The sequence below is a fragment of the Pithys albifrons genome, chromosome 7 (assembly GCF_047495875.1).
Source record: "Pithys albifrons albifrons isolate INPA30051 chromosome 7, PitAlb_v1, whole genome shotgun sequence".
In the NCBI taxonomy this organism is placed as follows: domain Eukaryota; kingdom Metazoa; phylum Chordata; class Aves; order Passeriformes; family Thamnophilidae; genus Pithys; species Pithys albifrons.
The window spans coordinates 18,105,312-18,119,828 of NC_092464.1; the positions used below are offsets into that span (position 1 = coordinate 18,105,312).

Sequence of the window (14,517 nt, forward strand, 5' to 3'; positions counted from 1 at the left end):
GAACATCTTCTTGTAAAGGAAATGAGGACTATTTTTCTGTTTTCAGTAATCATTAGTGTATCTTAAGCATCTAACCTAAATTCAGAGAACACAACATATTCTTTTGATAAAAGATAAAGCAAAGTCATACAATTTGGAAATGTATTAAATATTTAGGTATCTGATAATTTTCTAAAATCTGTAGTTCTAGATTTCTGAGACTGAGTAAGCAAAAGGGAGAGAGAAAGAGATTATGTTATTAACTTGGGGAAGCAAACCTCCAATTGCACAATAAACTTTTGTATCCCACCAATTAAAAATCCTCATGAAAGTACTTTATAAATTTAACTTATTTTCAGGCAGACCTGGTCATCTATTGAAGGTAAACAGCTCATTTCCTTTTGAGTACAATTATTCCAGAAAAGTCTTTCATCAAAAAAATTAATCCATAGTGATAAATCACTTACAGCAATAAAATCACTTGCATGAACAAACACAGCTTCTGTCAGTAATTGTGCTTCATTGCCCTAGGCATAAGTTTGTTAGATATAGGAAGCGATAATTCTTGTGGTTACAGTTCCCAGTATCACATTTTCCTTTCCCAGTTCACACTTACTCATACCTATCCTTACCCAGGAGCAGTTACATAAGATTCAATTCCAAACATTTATAATCCACCTCCTGAAAACAATTAACTGCATCAAATTAGTCCCTGACGTGCTTTGTACTAACAAAGTAATGTGCAGGTCCATCATAAAGTATCAGGACTATTATTTGTCTGCAGTCAGTATGGCCATTTTTTTCTGATAGTGTTACCTGCAAGCGCTTGGTTATATGAACTCACAGTCGCTGTCATATAACTAAGAGACCCTCAGGCAAAAGGACAAAATCAGCGCAATTTCTTTCCCACCTGTCTGGGAGTCGGAGTACATGTCCATCTGATCCAGCATCTTGAGACGTCGCAGAACCAACATCAGTAATGCCCAAGACCACTGATTTCTACTGGTGGTGTCCATCACACCCTCCACATTATGTTTTTTTGGGGGACCCTGCGCCCTGTTGTTACCTTGACTAACCTACTCACTTGTTTAGTTGTGTGTAGTCCTGTTTACAGACTGTCCTTCACCATAAGCCTTTTCCACAGGGCAGTCATCAGAGCAGAGAATGTTTCTTTCCTCAGTACATTTGTTTTTCCTATTTTTAAACATCCTCCATGGGACAGAGTTGTTTCTCTTCTCAGAGGAAAATTGTCCCCATCTATTCACCTTGTGCTATGCCTAACTACTACAAAGAAAATTCAATGTGCAACTTGAAAGGTAACAGCAAGAAATCATTTACTTGCTCATCAGTATTTCATCATTATTACATATAACTTTCTTCATCCAGCTATTTCCACATTTTTGAAATAGACATTTTCACCATATTTCTTTAAAATTTTGTGGCATCTGAGAGATGTTCAGGCTCTCACATTTTACTGGTAGTCAACATGAGATACTATCTCAGAAGGTTTGCCTCTGCAGTCCTTGTGCCAGATTCAATGAGCAGGTAGGTTCTACATGCCTGATCATTCTGAAATTGGGGGTTTTCTGACTGACAATTGTTTTCAGCAAACAAGAATTCATATTCCACTTTGCATAGCCATCTTTGAGAGAAAATGGGGATATAACAGCATGGTAGGAGAAAGAACATCTGCTTAATGTCAAAGTAGTACCCACACACTCAGCAAAGACTGTCATTAGTGCCAGCAGTGGATGCAGCCACTACTCGGTCCTCTCAGCTGTGTTAAACAGTAGGAAGCAAAACCAGAGGACTGTGGCATCAGTGGGGGGCAGCACAGGGAGCAGAAGGATTAGCAGGAAATGTACAAATGCATTAGAAAAGACACCACAGAAGTTTTGCAACCACAAAACAATAAATCAAACAAACAAAAAACTACTCTATAGTATTCCTTTCTGCTGACTTGAAATAGACTTGGTAAAAAGCCCAGTTTACATTGGATTCCAGTTTAAGCACAAACCTAAGGTTATACCTTCATTTCCATTCCAAAATGCAACTAGGGCATTAGCTAGAATGGAAATAAAAATGATTACTTAGTTCAGGTCTGATCTTACAAAGTCAGCAAAAGAAGCAAAGTAAGATCAGCACCTTAACCATGGGGGAGAAAAGCATAACATGCATTTCTCGGTTACATAAAATCCAGTACACTTACATTGGTTTAGCAGCTTGCATTATACTTCCCTCATGCTTGTATTTGAAGAAGAATACCAAAGTATCTGAATTTAGCATGTGAAGATTGCAAGAAAGTGAAAAAGAGAAAAAGCCTGAAAGAAAGCAGGGCTGCCTGTGGGCTCAGTGATCAACCTGGATGAGAGGCATCTGCAAATCTGTTCCTTGGTCATTGTAACATTAAGCTATGAAAAATCACCCCCTGCACAACAAGCCATATAATTTATATTGTTTGTACCTGTGAATACTGTTATCTGCTTTTCCTTAACCCAGAACTCACTACAAGCCCTATTGCTGCATCTTATTCAAAACCCCAAACACTTTGGTTTTGCATATAAGACCACGGCATTATTTGTGCTCTTGATTTAAAAAATGGATTTTTAAATTAGTTTATATTCTTTTATTAAAGCAAAATTGATTCCAGATTTACAGTTGAAAAGTGTCTTGTAGCATATAATGCCATCAGTTAATGTGCTGTTTTGCTGACCTAGAACCATGATGCATTTCTGGGTACTCCACATATCAATGCGTATTAAACCTAAATTAGCATTAAGGTTTCTGACTTAAATTATTGTTAATTACATTTTATAAAAATTAAAACATAAAAAGCTCATATAACATTACAAATGCTTATAATTGTCTTTCACTTAGGGCTCTTCAAAAACTGCAAGAATGAGCATGTCTAGCAAACTCCTGTTAGGAATGCCACCTTGTGGATAAAAGCTGCATGGAACAACCACAACTGCGGGTTAACTTCACTAAAATTTTTACTCGCAAAAAACCACCAGTTTTGCAGAAATGAGCGATTCTCATATGACGCTTCAGAACTGTATTCTTTTATTAACTATTCTGGATGAAAATGACTGTGAATGTGGCTTTCCTGTCCTCATCTGTATGAAATGCTAATTAATTATGCAGGAAGCATGAGTTTCATTAGGAGATGGGATGCATTTATTAGCATTTTAAACAGCATCAGATTGCCCCATGTACTGAGTAAAAATGTCCACTAAATGCCTACTCTATTTAGATATAATTTAGTGAATTAATCTAAAATCTATAGAAAACAAATTTTTCTCAAAATATGTTGCTAAGGCAGAACCCTATGACCACACTTTACCTTCTCCAAGCTTTATGGGGCACCTTTGGTTGGAATGCAAAAGGTCAAGCTTAACTATAAAAAGGAAACATTGGATTTTTCCATCTGTCTTATATAGATCTTACTATGAACTGAAAATGGCCATTGTACTGCAACTTGCTTGTGAAAGCAGAGAGAAGTGCCAGGTAAACAAAAATGGAAAGAGGGAGTCCAAAAGCACCTACTAAACCTTAAAAGATCTCTAACTTTTAAAAGCTTGGAAAAATAAACAATAATTAGCTACACTCAATAAAGCTGACATTTACACAGGCACTTTCCTCCTGTGTCTGTTCACCTCATTTTCATAATGAAAGTATATATAGCCCAAACCATCACAGGCCGTATTGTGTAATGAAATTTAAAACTAATGAGCCATATCCTAATAGCCATGAGTCAAGTCAGGGTGTGCATTAGTAGTCCATTTGCAATCCTCTGGAGGCAGAAAGAACAAGGCTAAACATATCCAGTAGCCTATTTAGTGCACAACTTGTTCTGTGTACTGATCACACTACAGCAGAACTGCACTGAGTTCAGTCTCCAGCTCTCAAACCCCTGCAACATTCTGTTAGCAGGCAAGTTACCCCTGGGGCAGCCAAATGATTATTTGCTTTGGGCTTCTGTGAAACATGAATCTGACTTGTCTGAATTGGACCTCTTTATATCAAAACACATTTTTTCAGGAAATCATCTAACATGTCCAGACTAGGGAAGCCTTTACCATTCTATCATGCGCCTTTATCTCTTCTTGTAACATGTCCAACTTCTACTTAGAATTGCTGGATTACTCTTTCACTGCTAGATGGAACAGTTCTTTATTATTTTTTTCTCCAAAGATGGTTTATCTAGGCTAAAACTTCTTTCACTAAACAAAGCAAATTTTGTTTGTTGAGACTCTCATGCCAGTGCTTCTTTTTAATCCTTTTACTGCTCTCATGACTCTTTTCTGTCCAACTTCCCAGCACTACTGAAATTATGACTAGTGGAATTGGGCGTAGCATTCTTCAAAGAGGTGACAGCAAAGTCAAATAAAGATGGCAATATTACTTCCCTGACAGTATTCCCATTTCTAAACCTCAGGATCTCACCAGTCCTTTCAGCTGCAAGGCATGCTGAAAATTCATGTACAGTTGAGAATGCACATCATCTCCAAACACCGTTCATAGTCAGCATTTTCTACCACAAATTGTTCTAATTGCTAAGTATGTTCTCAAACCTATATGTTAGTAGAAACACAGGTCCATTTTAGGCCACAGAGAAATGCAAATTGCTTACAGATCCCAACCAAGCAATTCATCTTGCTCTGTTTAAGTAGCTACTTAGTATTTAAGTTTTGTGGCATCTGTAGATTTTTTACTTCCACTTTATTTCCTCCTGTGTTCTTAACAAACTCATGGTTAAGAGCCATATCCTGTGTGAACTTACGTAACAATCTGTTCAGTCCTTCTTTACATTTTGAGATCTTTCTGGTTTGACTTTATTATTACCATCATGAATTTTACATTTGGAGGTGATACCCTGCACGTTTCTATAACCATAACTTATTTTAAAGAAAATAAACTTTGAAAATCTAAGCATATTCCAAATACTAGCAATGAGATATCTAAATAATAGGCTGGAGTAACAATTTGGGTGCTATGTAGCTGATTTTGTGAAGATTTGGTTGAGATACACTTTTTATGAAAAATGTGTTCCTGTGTTGCACACTGAAAACACTGTGGATGTTCTGCTTGGCTAAATTTTATAAGACTACATACACAAGCAAGTAAATCTGGTGTTTCCTTAAATCAGCTGAGCAATTTTCCTATGCTGTCAAGAAAGAAGCCAGAGAGCATCTTAAACAGTTCTCAGGGAATAAAGTTTTCTCAAGTAAAAGGAACAAGCAGCTTAGATCTACATCCACACCAGGAGAGCTTCAAAAGTTTTAGCTAAGTTGGAGAGCAAGACCAAGACTGCAGTCTTAGATTGCTACATTCTGAAAAATTTGGAAGCAGCAACTTCTGAGTTCTCACAAGTATGCTGAGAACACTTATAACTGCTGTGAAAAAACGACGTAACATTTAAATCCTCCTTAAGCTGCTAATACATGTTCTGAATCAACTGCCCATTCACTGTAATTCACTGATGTTAACTAATCATTGCTGTTTCAACCATTCAAGTGATTTTTAAGTCCATGATCCTGAAATAATACTCCAAGTGAATGAAAGTTGCTCCACAACAGTTAACAGACAACCAGCTCGTCTCTTCACTAAACTATGCATGAATAAGAAAGATTAAAGAGTCAGAGATTTCCTTTTCCATACCTACCAATTCCTCAGAATACAGACTTTCCATGCAGCATCAGACAAGTCAATGGTGCAATGCAAACAGAGGGTTCAGACATTTGCTATTTGTGTTGTTTCTTTTTTAAACATATTTTCCTTCCATTATGATGCAAATTATCTCACTAACCATCTCAGTGTCAGCGAAGTGAATTACTAGATTGTCACTTAGTATACAGCTAACTTATAGGAAACACAGGATGGAACACAACTTTCAAGATTTAAGAATATCAAACTTTAAACCCAACTTCTTTTAGTAGATTTTTTTATATCACATTGATAAAGGTTTACAAACATATTTGCAAAGAAAGTGCTACAGCATGAATCCTGCAGTTTTATTTGGAAAAAAATATGGTGGATACAAATGAGTAATGCATATTTCAGGAATGCCAAACATGATATACTTAATAGCAATGTGTGTTCTTGATGTCTTTGAAGAGCAAAGTTGACAGCTTGAAAAACAAGAACCTTCCCCGTAGAGTTCCATTGGCTAAAATATTCCATCACCTCAAATATATAGCAAATATTCTTAAATGGTAAGATACTAAGAAAACAGAACTATCTTCTCAAGTCATCCCTATATGCTCTATTCATCGTTTACCTCACATCACTCGCTGTCACCCTGAGAAGAAGGGCTGTGACTAAAGGCAAGTAATGAGCACCTGGTATATCTGTAAGCAGAACAAAGTGTTTTCCACATAAATAGTCTCATAATAAAAAGTGTAAATATAGACATTACATTTCTCCTTACATTTGTTATATTTGTTCTTAAGGTTTTTCATGTAGTAACAAGTGTTCAGCAAACATTTATCTATATAGAAGAGTAACAGCTTAACTAAAGCTATGCTATTACTCCAGGTAACAATGCTGGTGGAAATGTGTGTCTATGCACGCTCACACTCCCTGTTAACCCGGCTTTTATTGACTGAGACTGCAACATCCTACTGGTTAGACAAACAGGACCAAACTGTGTATAAAGAAAGCCTAAATGGCTTAAGGAATCCTCCTAGCCAGCACCATATAGATTTGCTTTGGAGTGTCATTGACACAGCATTTCTGCCTTAAGAAGTTAATAGAAAATAACATATACAGTACTCAGTGTGCACAATGTCTGCACACTGAACACACAAGGCAAAAAAGGGCACTTGTGTCCACTCTCTAATGCCTTTTGAATATTTCATAGCACTGATAGTGGGGGGAAAAAAGACAGTAACAGTAACACAATGTTTGTTGAATCACAGTATATTGTTAAGACTAAGAAAATCTGGGCTGGGGAGATGGGAGGATTGCTTCCCTCACTATCCTATGTTCCCCCAGCCAGCTTTATTGAGTATGCTGGAAAACTTTTCTCTTCCATTTCTCCAGGCCCAGAGGAAAAAGGTAAGCCAGAAGATTGTACACAACTGCTACCAGAACACAGCATCAGCACCAGGTCCCAAATCCTGTGCACATCCAGGATCACAACACTACCCAGCAGTTTATAGTGCCCATTACTGGGATCCACAAGCAGATGTAGTGCACAAGAATAGTTCACTGAAGTTATATGAAAGTCAAAATATTATGTTTTGAAAATGAATAAATCCTGTATTTTAAAAGCCTTCAGACATTCTGAGAATGTATTAATAACTTATGTACTCTTTAACCACTGCCTTTATAGACCTTAAGGCCATGTTGAAAGTCCTAAACTGGGTACAACTGCTTATTTTTTCACTTATTCATATCAAGTGCTATAATGGCTCATGTGATAGGAAAACAGTAACTGGAAATTTTATTGATACTTTCAAACCAAGTTAGAGTTACTGCAGTAAACTTTGAAATACTGACTGAGTCAGGCCAAAATAAATCCTCTGCTAGTTCAGTTCTGACTGGTTTTTCTGAATGAGTTATCTCAGGGTAGGATGTTGGCTTCTAGTCTAATCTTCTTACAGTCTCAGCTTTAGTCTTTCAGGTACTTGCTATGAAAACAAGCTCTTCTTTGAAGACATTTATTTAAGGTATTGTAACTATGTGACAAACTGACCTGTGATGTCAAACAGCATTAAACCCCACAGGACCAGGTACTGCAGGATTTCCACTGAGTCCTTAGACTGAAACCAATCCCTATTCCACTAATTGAATCCATGGTTTGTTTGGGTTTGTTTGCTTTTTTTAGATTTAGAATTCTGGTTTTGTACTGAGCACATTATTTTTCCGCTTGGAACTCCTGTAAGAATCAGAGTGAAACATACAGAAATACAAGGCAGATGTGCACTTATCACTGACACAAGCAATGCTTCTTTTATGGCAATATGCTTACGCAACTTTATCTTACAGAACTTGGATTTTTTTTAAAATTACATATTTATGGTCTTTCCCATGCTGTGTATGGAAAATAATGAAAATTCCCCTGCCCTGTGAGGCAGCTGAATGAGTTCCGTCTTTTCATCCTGGAGGAGGTTCAGGGGGGCACCTCATCCATTTTCCAGCACTTCAGTGGTGGCTAGAAAGAAACAAAGGCTCTGTATTCACAAGGAGCCACATGGAGAAAAGGGGGAAGCTGCACCAGGAGAAAGTTAATCTTGATGTAAGAAAAAATATTTCCCAGTGAGGACACTCAATCAGAGAACAACCTCCCAAGGGATGTGGAAGAATCCCCATTGCTGGAGGTTTATAAGACATGCCTGCACAGGGTGCTGGATAATCTCATCTAGGCTCCCTTTCCCACAAAAGGTTGGACTGGGTGATGTTTTGAGGTCCTTTCCAACTTGGGATTTCCACCATTCTGTGAAAGCAAAATCTTATTTTTTAAAGTTACTGCAGAAATAGTGAATGAGGATTGAGCAGAGAAAAGAATTTAGAAAGGTCCTAAAAAGGTATCCAAGAATGGCAGAAGGTAGAAAGCTATTGTGTTACACCTCGGTTATCAGCTACATTTAATTATACTGTATAAAGTCTTCACTGTGGCAAAGGCACATCATGCTTTTACTTTAGGCTGGAAGAAATGACAATTCTTTAAAATAGTTTGCTAGGTCGTGTCTTCTTCAACTCTAACGCAGCAAGAAGTAAAAGCAGTCACACAGAGGAAGCGGTTAGACACGGCAACAGGTCAAAGCCCCAAGTGAATCTTGACATCTAGGACATATTGCCTACTGAAGAGGCAAAAAATGTTATCATTTATCAGATTATTTGAATCTTGGTGGGAAACTCAACCTCCCACAGCTCTATATCCTCACATTTGATGACTCTTAGTTCTTTACCTGTAACTGCATGCCACTCAAAACTAACCAATACATCATTTTACCACTTCTCTTAGTGTGAAATGCAGTTTATTTTATGTGCTGGCCAAATATAATCCCCAGATAGCAGAATACATTTCTCCATAACCACATGATCTCCTAGGACAATCTACTCTATCTTTTTTCTTCAGAAAAAAACCAACAAAGAGCCTGTCATTAGCAAAACCACATAGATCTATTTTAGGTTACATAATGAATACTTGATGCTATCACACTGGAATTCAGTCTTCACTCTCCTTGATGAGATGCCAAGCAATTTGGGAAGCTTCTTTCTTATACTAATTCATGCAAAGCAAGAATGGAATAGAACATCAAGGGCATTAACTTAAGAAAATAGGAAAACAGCAGTAATTAGAACAAGAAAGCTAGATGATGTCAAAGATAAAACTTACAATACAAAAAAAGTAAATAAATGGTGAAGTCTGGGTCTTATTTAAGAAGACTGCTGCTGCTAGTACTAAAAAAGTATTCTAAAGTTGAAAGTTCAAACGGGAAACATCTAGAAGAGAGATTAAAATACACTGGAAGAAGAGCCACATCTCAAATACATTAAAAATATCGAATCAAGTACTCTGTTTGACACAGGAAAATATCTAGGAGAAAAAAGTGTAAAAACAAAAAGACCAGACTTTTTACATGAACACTGGCCTCATAATACATAAAAAACATTATACAAAAAGATATCACAAAATTCAATGGTTCCTCAAGGATTAAGAGTACAAGTATACTTTAATCTTTGTAGTGAAATTCACCCTCATTAGTAACACATGAACATTATTATAGTATCTTATTATTTTTCAGTGCCCTAAATGAAATGAGTTAAATTAATCACCCACTGACCAAAGGATCACACCAGTAATACAACAAAACCAGAGCTATTAGTTTCAAAAAGGTCAGTCTCCATTATTTGCCTCCTTCTACGGAGGACACTTCAGGGTGGTGAAGGAGACACACTGCCAAGGAAAGCTGGCAGTGCTGGAGTCTGTACTGTGTATGACTTGTAAAAAAGTATTCCAGCCTCTTACACACTCAATTCACAACCTTTCACCACCACTAGGAAGCTTCCACATGCTACTTACAAATACTGTTGAAAGCTTGACAACTTGAGTATAAAACTGTGGATGTTACGCCGTGGACTGGACACAGCCGAGGTGAGTGATGGCTTTAGTAAAACATGCAGCTTGTCAGGAAGGTATCGCAATTGACACTGTGGACATTGGATCGGTTGCTCATAAAACTTTCATAAAATGATTCTGAATTAAGGTTTCGATATGGTACATCAGTGCACTCATATCAGCAGCACAGACCTGGTGATCCCCATTCCCTGTCTTTTTCAGGGTCTCTACTAGGCCCCAGTGGATTGGAGGCAGAGCGCTGTAAGAATTCAGCAAGTGAAGCTGACTTAAAGGATTCTGGTTTATTTCTGCAATCCTCAAGGCCCTCAAGATAGCAGGTGCAAACTTAGAATAATGAGCTGTAGACGAAATAATAATTGGGCAAGTTCTATCTTGTAATCGATCTGCAATTACTTTAGCAACAGCTGTGTGTGTATCCAAAATATATCCTGTAGTACTGTACACAGAGTGAATGGCAGCTAGACAGTCCTCCTCAGAGCACCAGCCAGCTACTAAGTCCTGCTGAAGCTTTTCAAGTAGATCTTTCCGTAGCTGGAAGTGGCCCTGATTTTCCAGCTGGTTAAATAATTGTGTCACCAGTTGTCCATCTTCATTAGCAATCAGGTGCAAGTATCGTTCAAGATTGGAGGACTTCAAAATATCTACTGCTGGTGAAGAAGTGGAAATTAATTTTCTTCCCCTCAAGTCATAGACACCTGTTCTTATGAAGTCAGTCAAAACATTGTTTTCATTGGAAGCACAAATGTATTTTCTGATAGGAATTCCCATAATTTTAGCATAGAAAGCCGCCAATATGTTGCCAAAGTTTCCTGTAGGAATGCAAATATCTACAGGGCTTCCGAAAGGAATAATGCCTTGATGAACGAGATCAAGGTAGGCAGAAGCATGATAAACTATCTGAGGAAGCAGTCGTGCCCAGTTTATGGAGTTTGCTGCAGCTAAAGCAGTTCCATATTCTACTGTAAGAAAGCCAGTAAAATCAGAATTAGTGAAAATTTGCTTTATAGCTGTCTGGCAAAAATCAAAATCAGATTTGACACCCACTGACCATGCATTTTCTTTCTGACAGCCAATCATCTGTGATTTTTGAATTGGGCTTACTCCATTCTCAGGAAAAAAATTCATCACAGCAATTCTCTGTTTGTCAGTGTCATGAAGACGACTAAAGCCATCTAGGACAGCACTCCCTGTGTCCCCAGAAGTAGCTACCAGAATCAAGTAATTGCAGCTTCTGGGAATGCAGTAGGCAAATAAATGTGGCACCAACTGTAATGCAAAATCTTTAAATGATGCTGTTGGTCCATGAAATAACTCCAGAAGAAACTGATTGCCTGCCAAATGCCTAACTGGGGCAATTTTAGAACAACTAAAGTTTTCTCCATAAGCAGTTCCAATAATTTCTGCCAGCTTAGAAGCAGGAATATCAGCAGGATGTATACATCTTTCTAGTATGACCTCAGCTCTTTCAACATAAGTTGCTTCTATCAAACCTTGCCATTCTCCAACAGTGAATTTTGGAAGTCCTCTCTCAGGAACAAAGAGTCCTCCATCAGGAGCTAAGCCCTGAACAACAACATCACTGAAATATTTATGGGAGTCTTCTTCCATATTCCTCCCAGACCTACTAGACCTAGTTGAAATGAAAGTTTCCAGTTCCGAGTCTTGGTATCTCTTCACAGCATCAAGCACCTTTTCTGCTACAGCCTCTGGTGCAACATCCTCTCCACAAAGAACACGGATGTCGTACCACCTTTTGTAGAACTGCTTCCTAAACTGAAGTATGTCCTTGAGAGAATTACCAGGAGACAGGCCCACGATGCGACCCACTTCCATTGAGTTCAGCCTGCTCAGAATGACTGTTGCAGGCACATCCAGATATACAACTATTCCATTTTTCTTCACGTGCTGCATGCCAGCAGCATGCATTGGATTGGACCCACTAAGGGAAATGACACTTCCAGATGCTGAAAACTTCAACAGGGCTTTTCCTTCCTCCTCTAGAAATTCCTCAGAACCAACTTTCTGCAGTTTTTCTGACACACTCATATTCCAGGCTGTTTCAAGGACATCATCATCTATGTCTATGACAGGGCAATCTAGTTTCTGGCCTACTATTCTCCCAATCGTTGTTTTCCCAGCACCTGGAGGTCCCATCAGGATAATATTTTTATTTCCCAGAAGAGAATGGCTAGAGATCCATGACTTCCATATCTGTGCAAATGCAACAGGTCTTGAGAGCATCAGTTTTAAACACATGCTAGAAAGACTGCTTTGAGTTATTAGTCTCAAAGGCCGATACTGAAAACTGTGAAACATCTTCTGATGAGTAATTGTGGGGTTTTTTCCAAGCCAACTTGACAATCCACTGAACTGCTTCAGAAAGAGAAAACAAACAAACAAACAAACAAAAAAGAAAACAGTAACCAGCCCTTCAGGAAACATCTAGGAAAACCCCTAAAGGACATAAAATTCAGAATGAGACTTCAAACATAAATTCAACTATGACATATCAGTGCCAGGGAGGTTATTTTTCAGAGGAAGACTCATTCTACTCTCCTGCATAGTTCCAGCTCATTTCCACTGACAAATTCAACTACAAACAGTCCATGTCCTCAAGGTAAACAAAGACATCCAAGTCTAACACTATAATACTGTTTGCAAATAATATTGTTTATAGAAATTCAAAACCAATTAGCTTTTCCTTGAGTAGACTTGTTTTTAACTACACATTTACAAATAACAACTTGATTACCTTCTTGTAATCAAAATGTTAATAAAATACACATTCATCCCACCTCCCAAGACAACTTTGTATTTTTCATACTTTCTTCCTGAAAAAACAAATGGAAGACCCATTGAAATACTCAGATAACTCACAGTGTTGTGCAACAGCAAGGCTGGATGAGTTGCATTCAAATCTCTTCCAAAGGGTTAGCAAACTGAGCAAGGGATTTGTGAAGAAATCCTACACTGGAACTGTACTGAATGTAGTTTTAGGGGAGGGATGGGAGGAGAGAGAGAGAGAGAGAGAGAGAGAGAGAGAGAGAGAGAGAGAGAGAGAGAGAGAGAGAGAGAGAGAGAGAGAGAGAAGACATCATGAAGACATTCTACCTTCAAAAAAAGTCTCTAAGAAAGATTAAGCAACAAACTCCTGACACTGTGCTTTGCTGCTTAGAGAAATAAACACCAGTATCAGGACTAATTGCAGCACACAATTTGAGTGAGATGCTTACTGCAAAGGGGGAGAGACTCCCAAAATCTACCTAAAACAGGAGGGATGTGGGGTGGGAGGAAGAAGGTTTGCTCACACCTCTGTGGAAAGATGAGCTTCCAAACAGTAAGTTTGTGTTTGCACTCAGTGCTGTGACCTGGTGGACACATTCCAAATACAAGGCATTATAAGATCAAAGATGGGAGTATCATACAGTATAGTTTTTCTTCCTCAGTCCTTGTAAAGGATAAGGGAATCATCCTGCATAGATGTAAAATAAGGTTTTTCTGTAACAGTTATTAAAAAGGAAAAACAAACTGTGAAGTGTAATATCCAGTATCAAATAAAGTTGCACTGCAATAGCATTGCACTCTAGTGCATACGTAAGTACGTATATATTCATGGTAGGGACAGAAAGAGATCTTTGTATTAGACCTGCAGACGTAAAAAAGTCACATTTTGGTTTAAAAAAGAACAAAAACATAGAGACAATATTTTAGTGACTTTATTTCTTGGATGTAAGAATCCCTTCAAAGACTATGTGTGAACAAGGGAGTGGAAGCACAGTGTGCTGCTTGCCAGAGATTCACTGGAGATTCACTTAGAGCTGCAGACACACAGCTGTTGGATGTAACATCTCGGTTGCTCTATGAATTTAGGCCATAGATATAGTTTGAAATCAACTTAATTAAGCTGGTGAAAAACCTTAGAGGGAATTTCTTTATCCAGCTACTCATTTCAGCCTGTTGCGGTGTCATCCCTTTTTGTACACACGTGGAGCACATGCACACGTAGGGCAGCAGCCACTGAAGCAACCTGTTTCTTTGAGATAATCTTCTGTTCCACTGGCAAAACTTTACTGCAAAAACAGCTCAAATTAGCCATCCAGCTTTAGATATGAACCCCATGCCAGAAGCAAGGGGGTTTGTTGCAGCAGAGCTCACGCCCAGTATCTCCAGTGAAACTTCATGCTTCGGAAATACATCTCCACCCTTCACTCGGACGCGGACAGCACCTTCACATCATCAGCAGTGACCCACAATTCTGACAACCACTGTCGGCGACAGGAGCACTGGTGAAAACTGGGGCCTTTCACTGGGACAGACGCGAGATCGCGCCCCAGACCGAGACCCTGCGGCGGCTCCCGACGGGCCCAGGAGGAGCCAAAGGGCGGACGGGCGGAGGGAAGGGCGGGACGGACCCGCACCCACCTGGGCAGCGTGGGCTGCGGGATAAG

The 14,517-nt window shown here is 38.6% G+C and overlaps 1 protein-coding gene across 1 annotated transcript; it reads right to left on the minus strand.

The window, feature by feature from the left end:
- Positions 1-5,978: 5,978 nt before the first annotated feature.
- THNSL1 (threonine synthase like 1) lies at positions 5,979-13,144 on the minus strand. The gene is made up of 2 exons (XM_071560810.1): positions 12,947-13,144; positions 5,979-12,439 (listed from the first exon to the last, which is right to left on the minus strand). Exon 2 carries the CDS (start codon positions 12,383-12,385, stop codon positions 10,163-10,165), a length of 2,223 nt encoding a protein of 740 aa, XP_071416911.1. The 5' UTR covers positions 12,386-12,439; positions 12,947-13,144; the 3' UTR covers positions 5,979-10,162.
- Between the last annotated feature and the right edge of the window lie 1,373 nt (positions 13,145-14,517).

Excerpts from the sequence above, each read along its gene's own strand:
- THNSL1 (XM_071560810.1), bottom strand. The coding sequence starts at position 12,385 with ATGTTTCACAGTTTTCAGTATCGGCCTTTGAGACTAATAACTCAAAGC.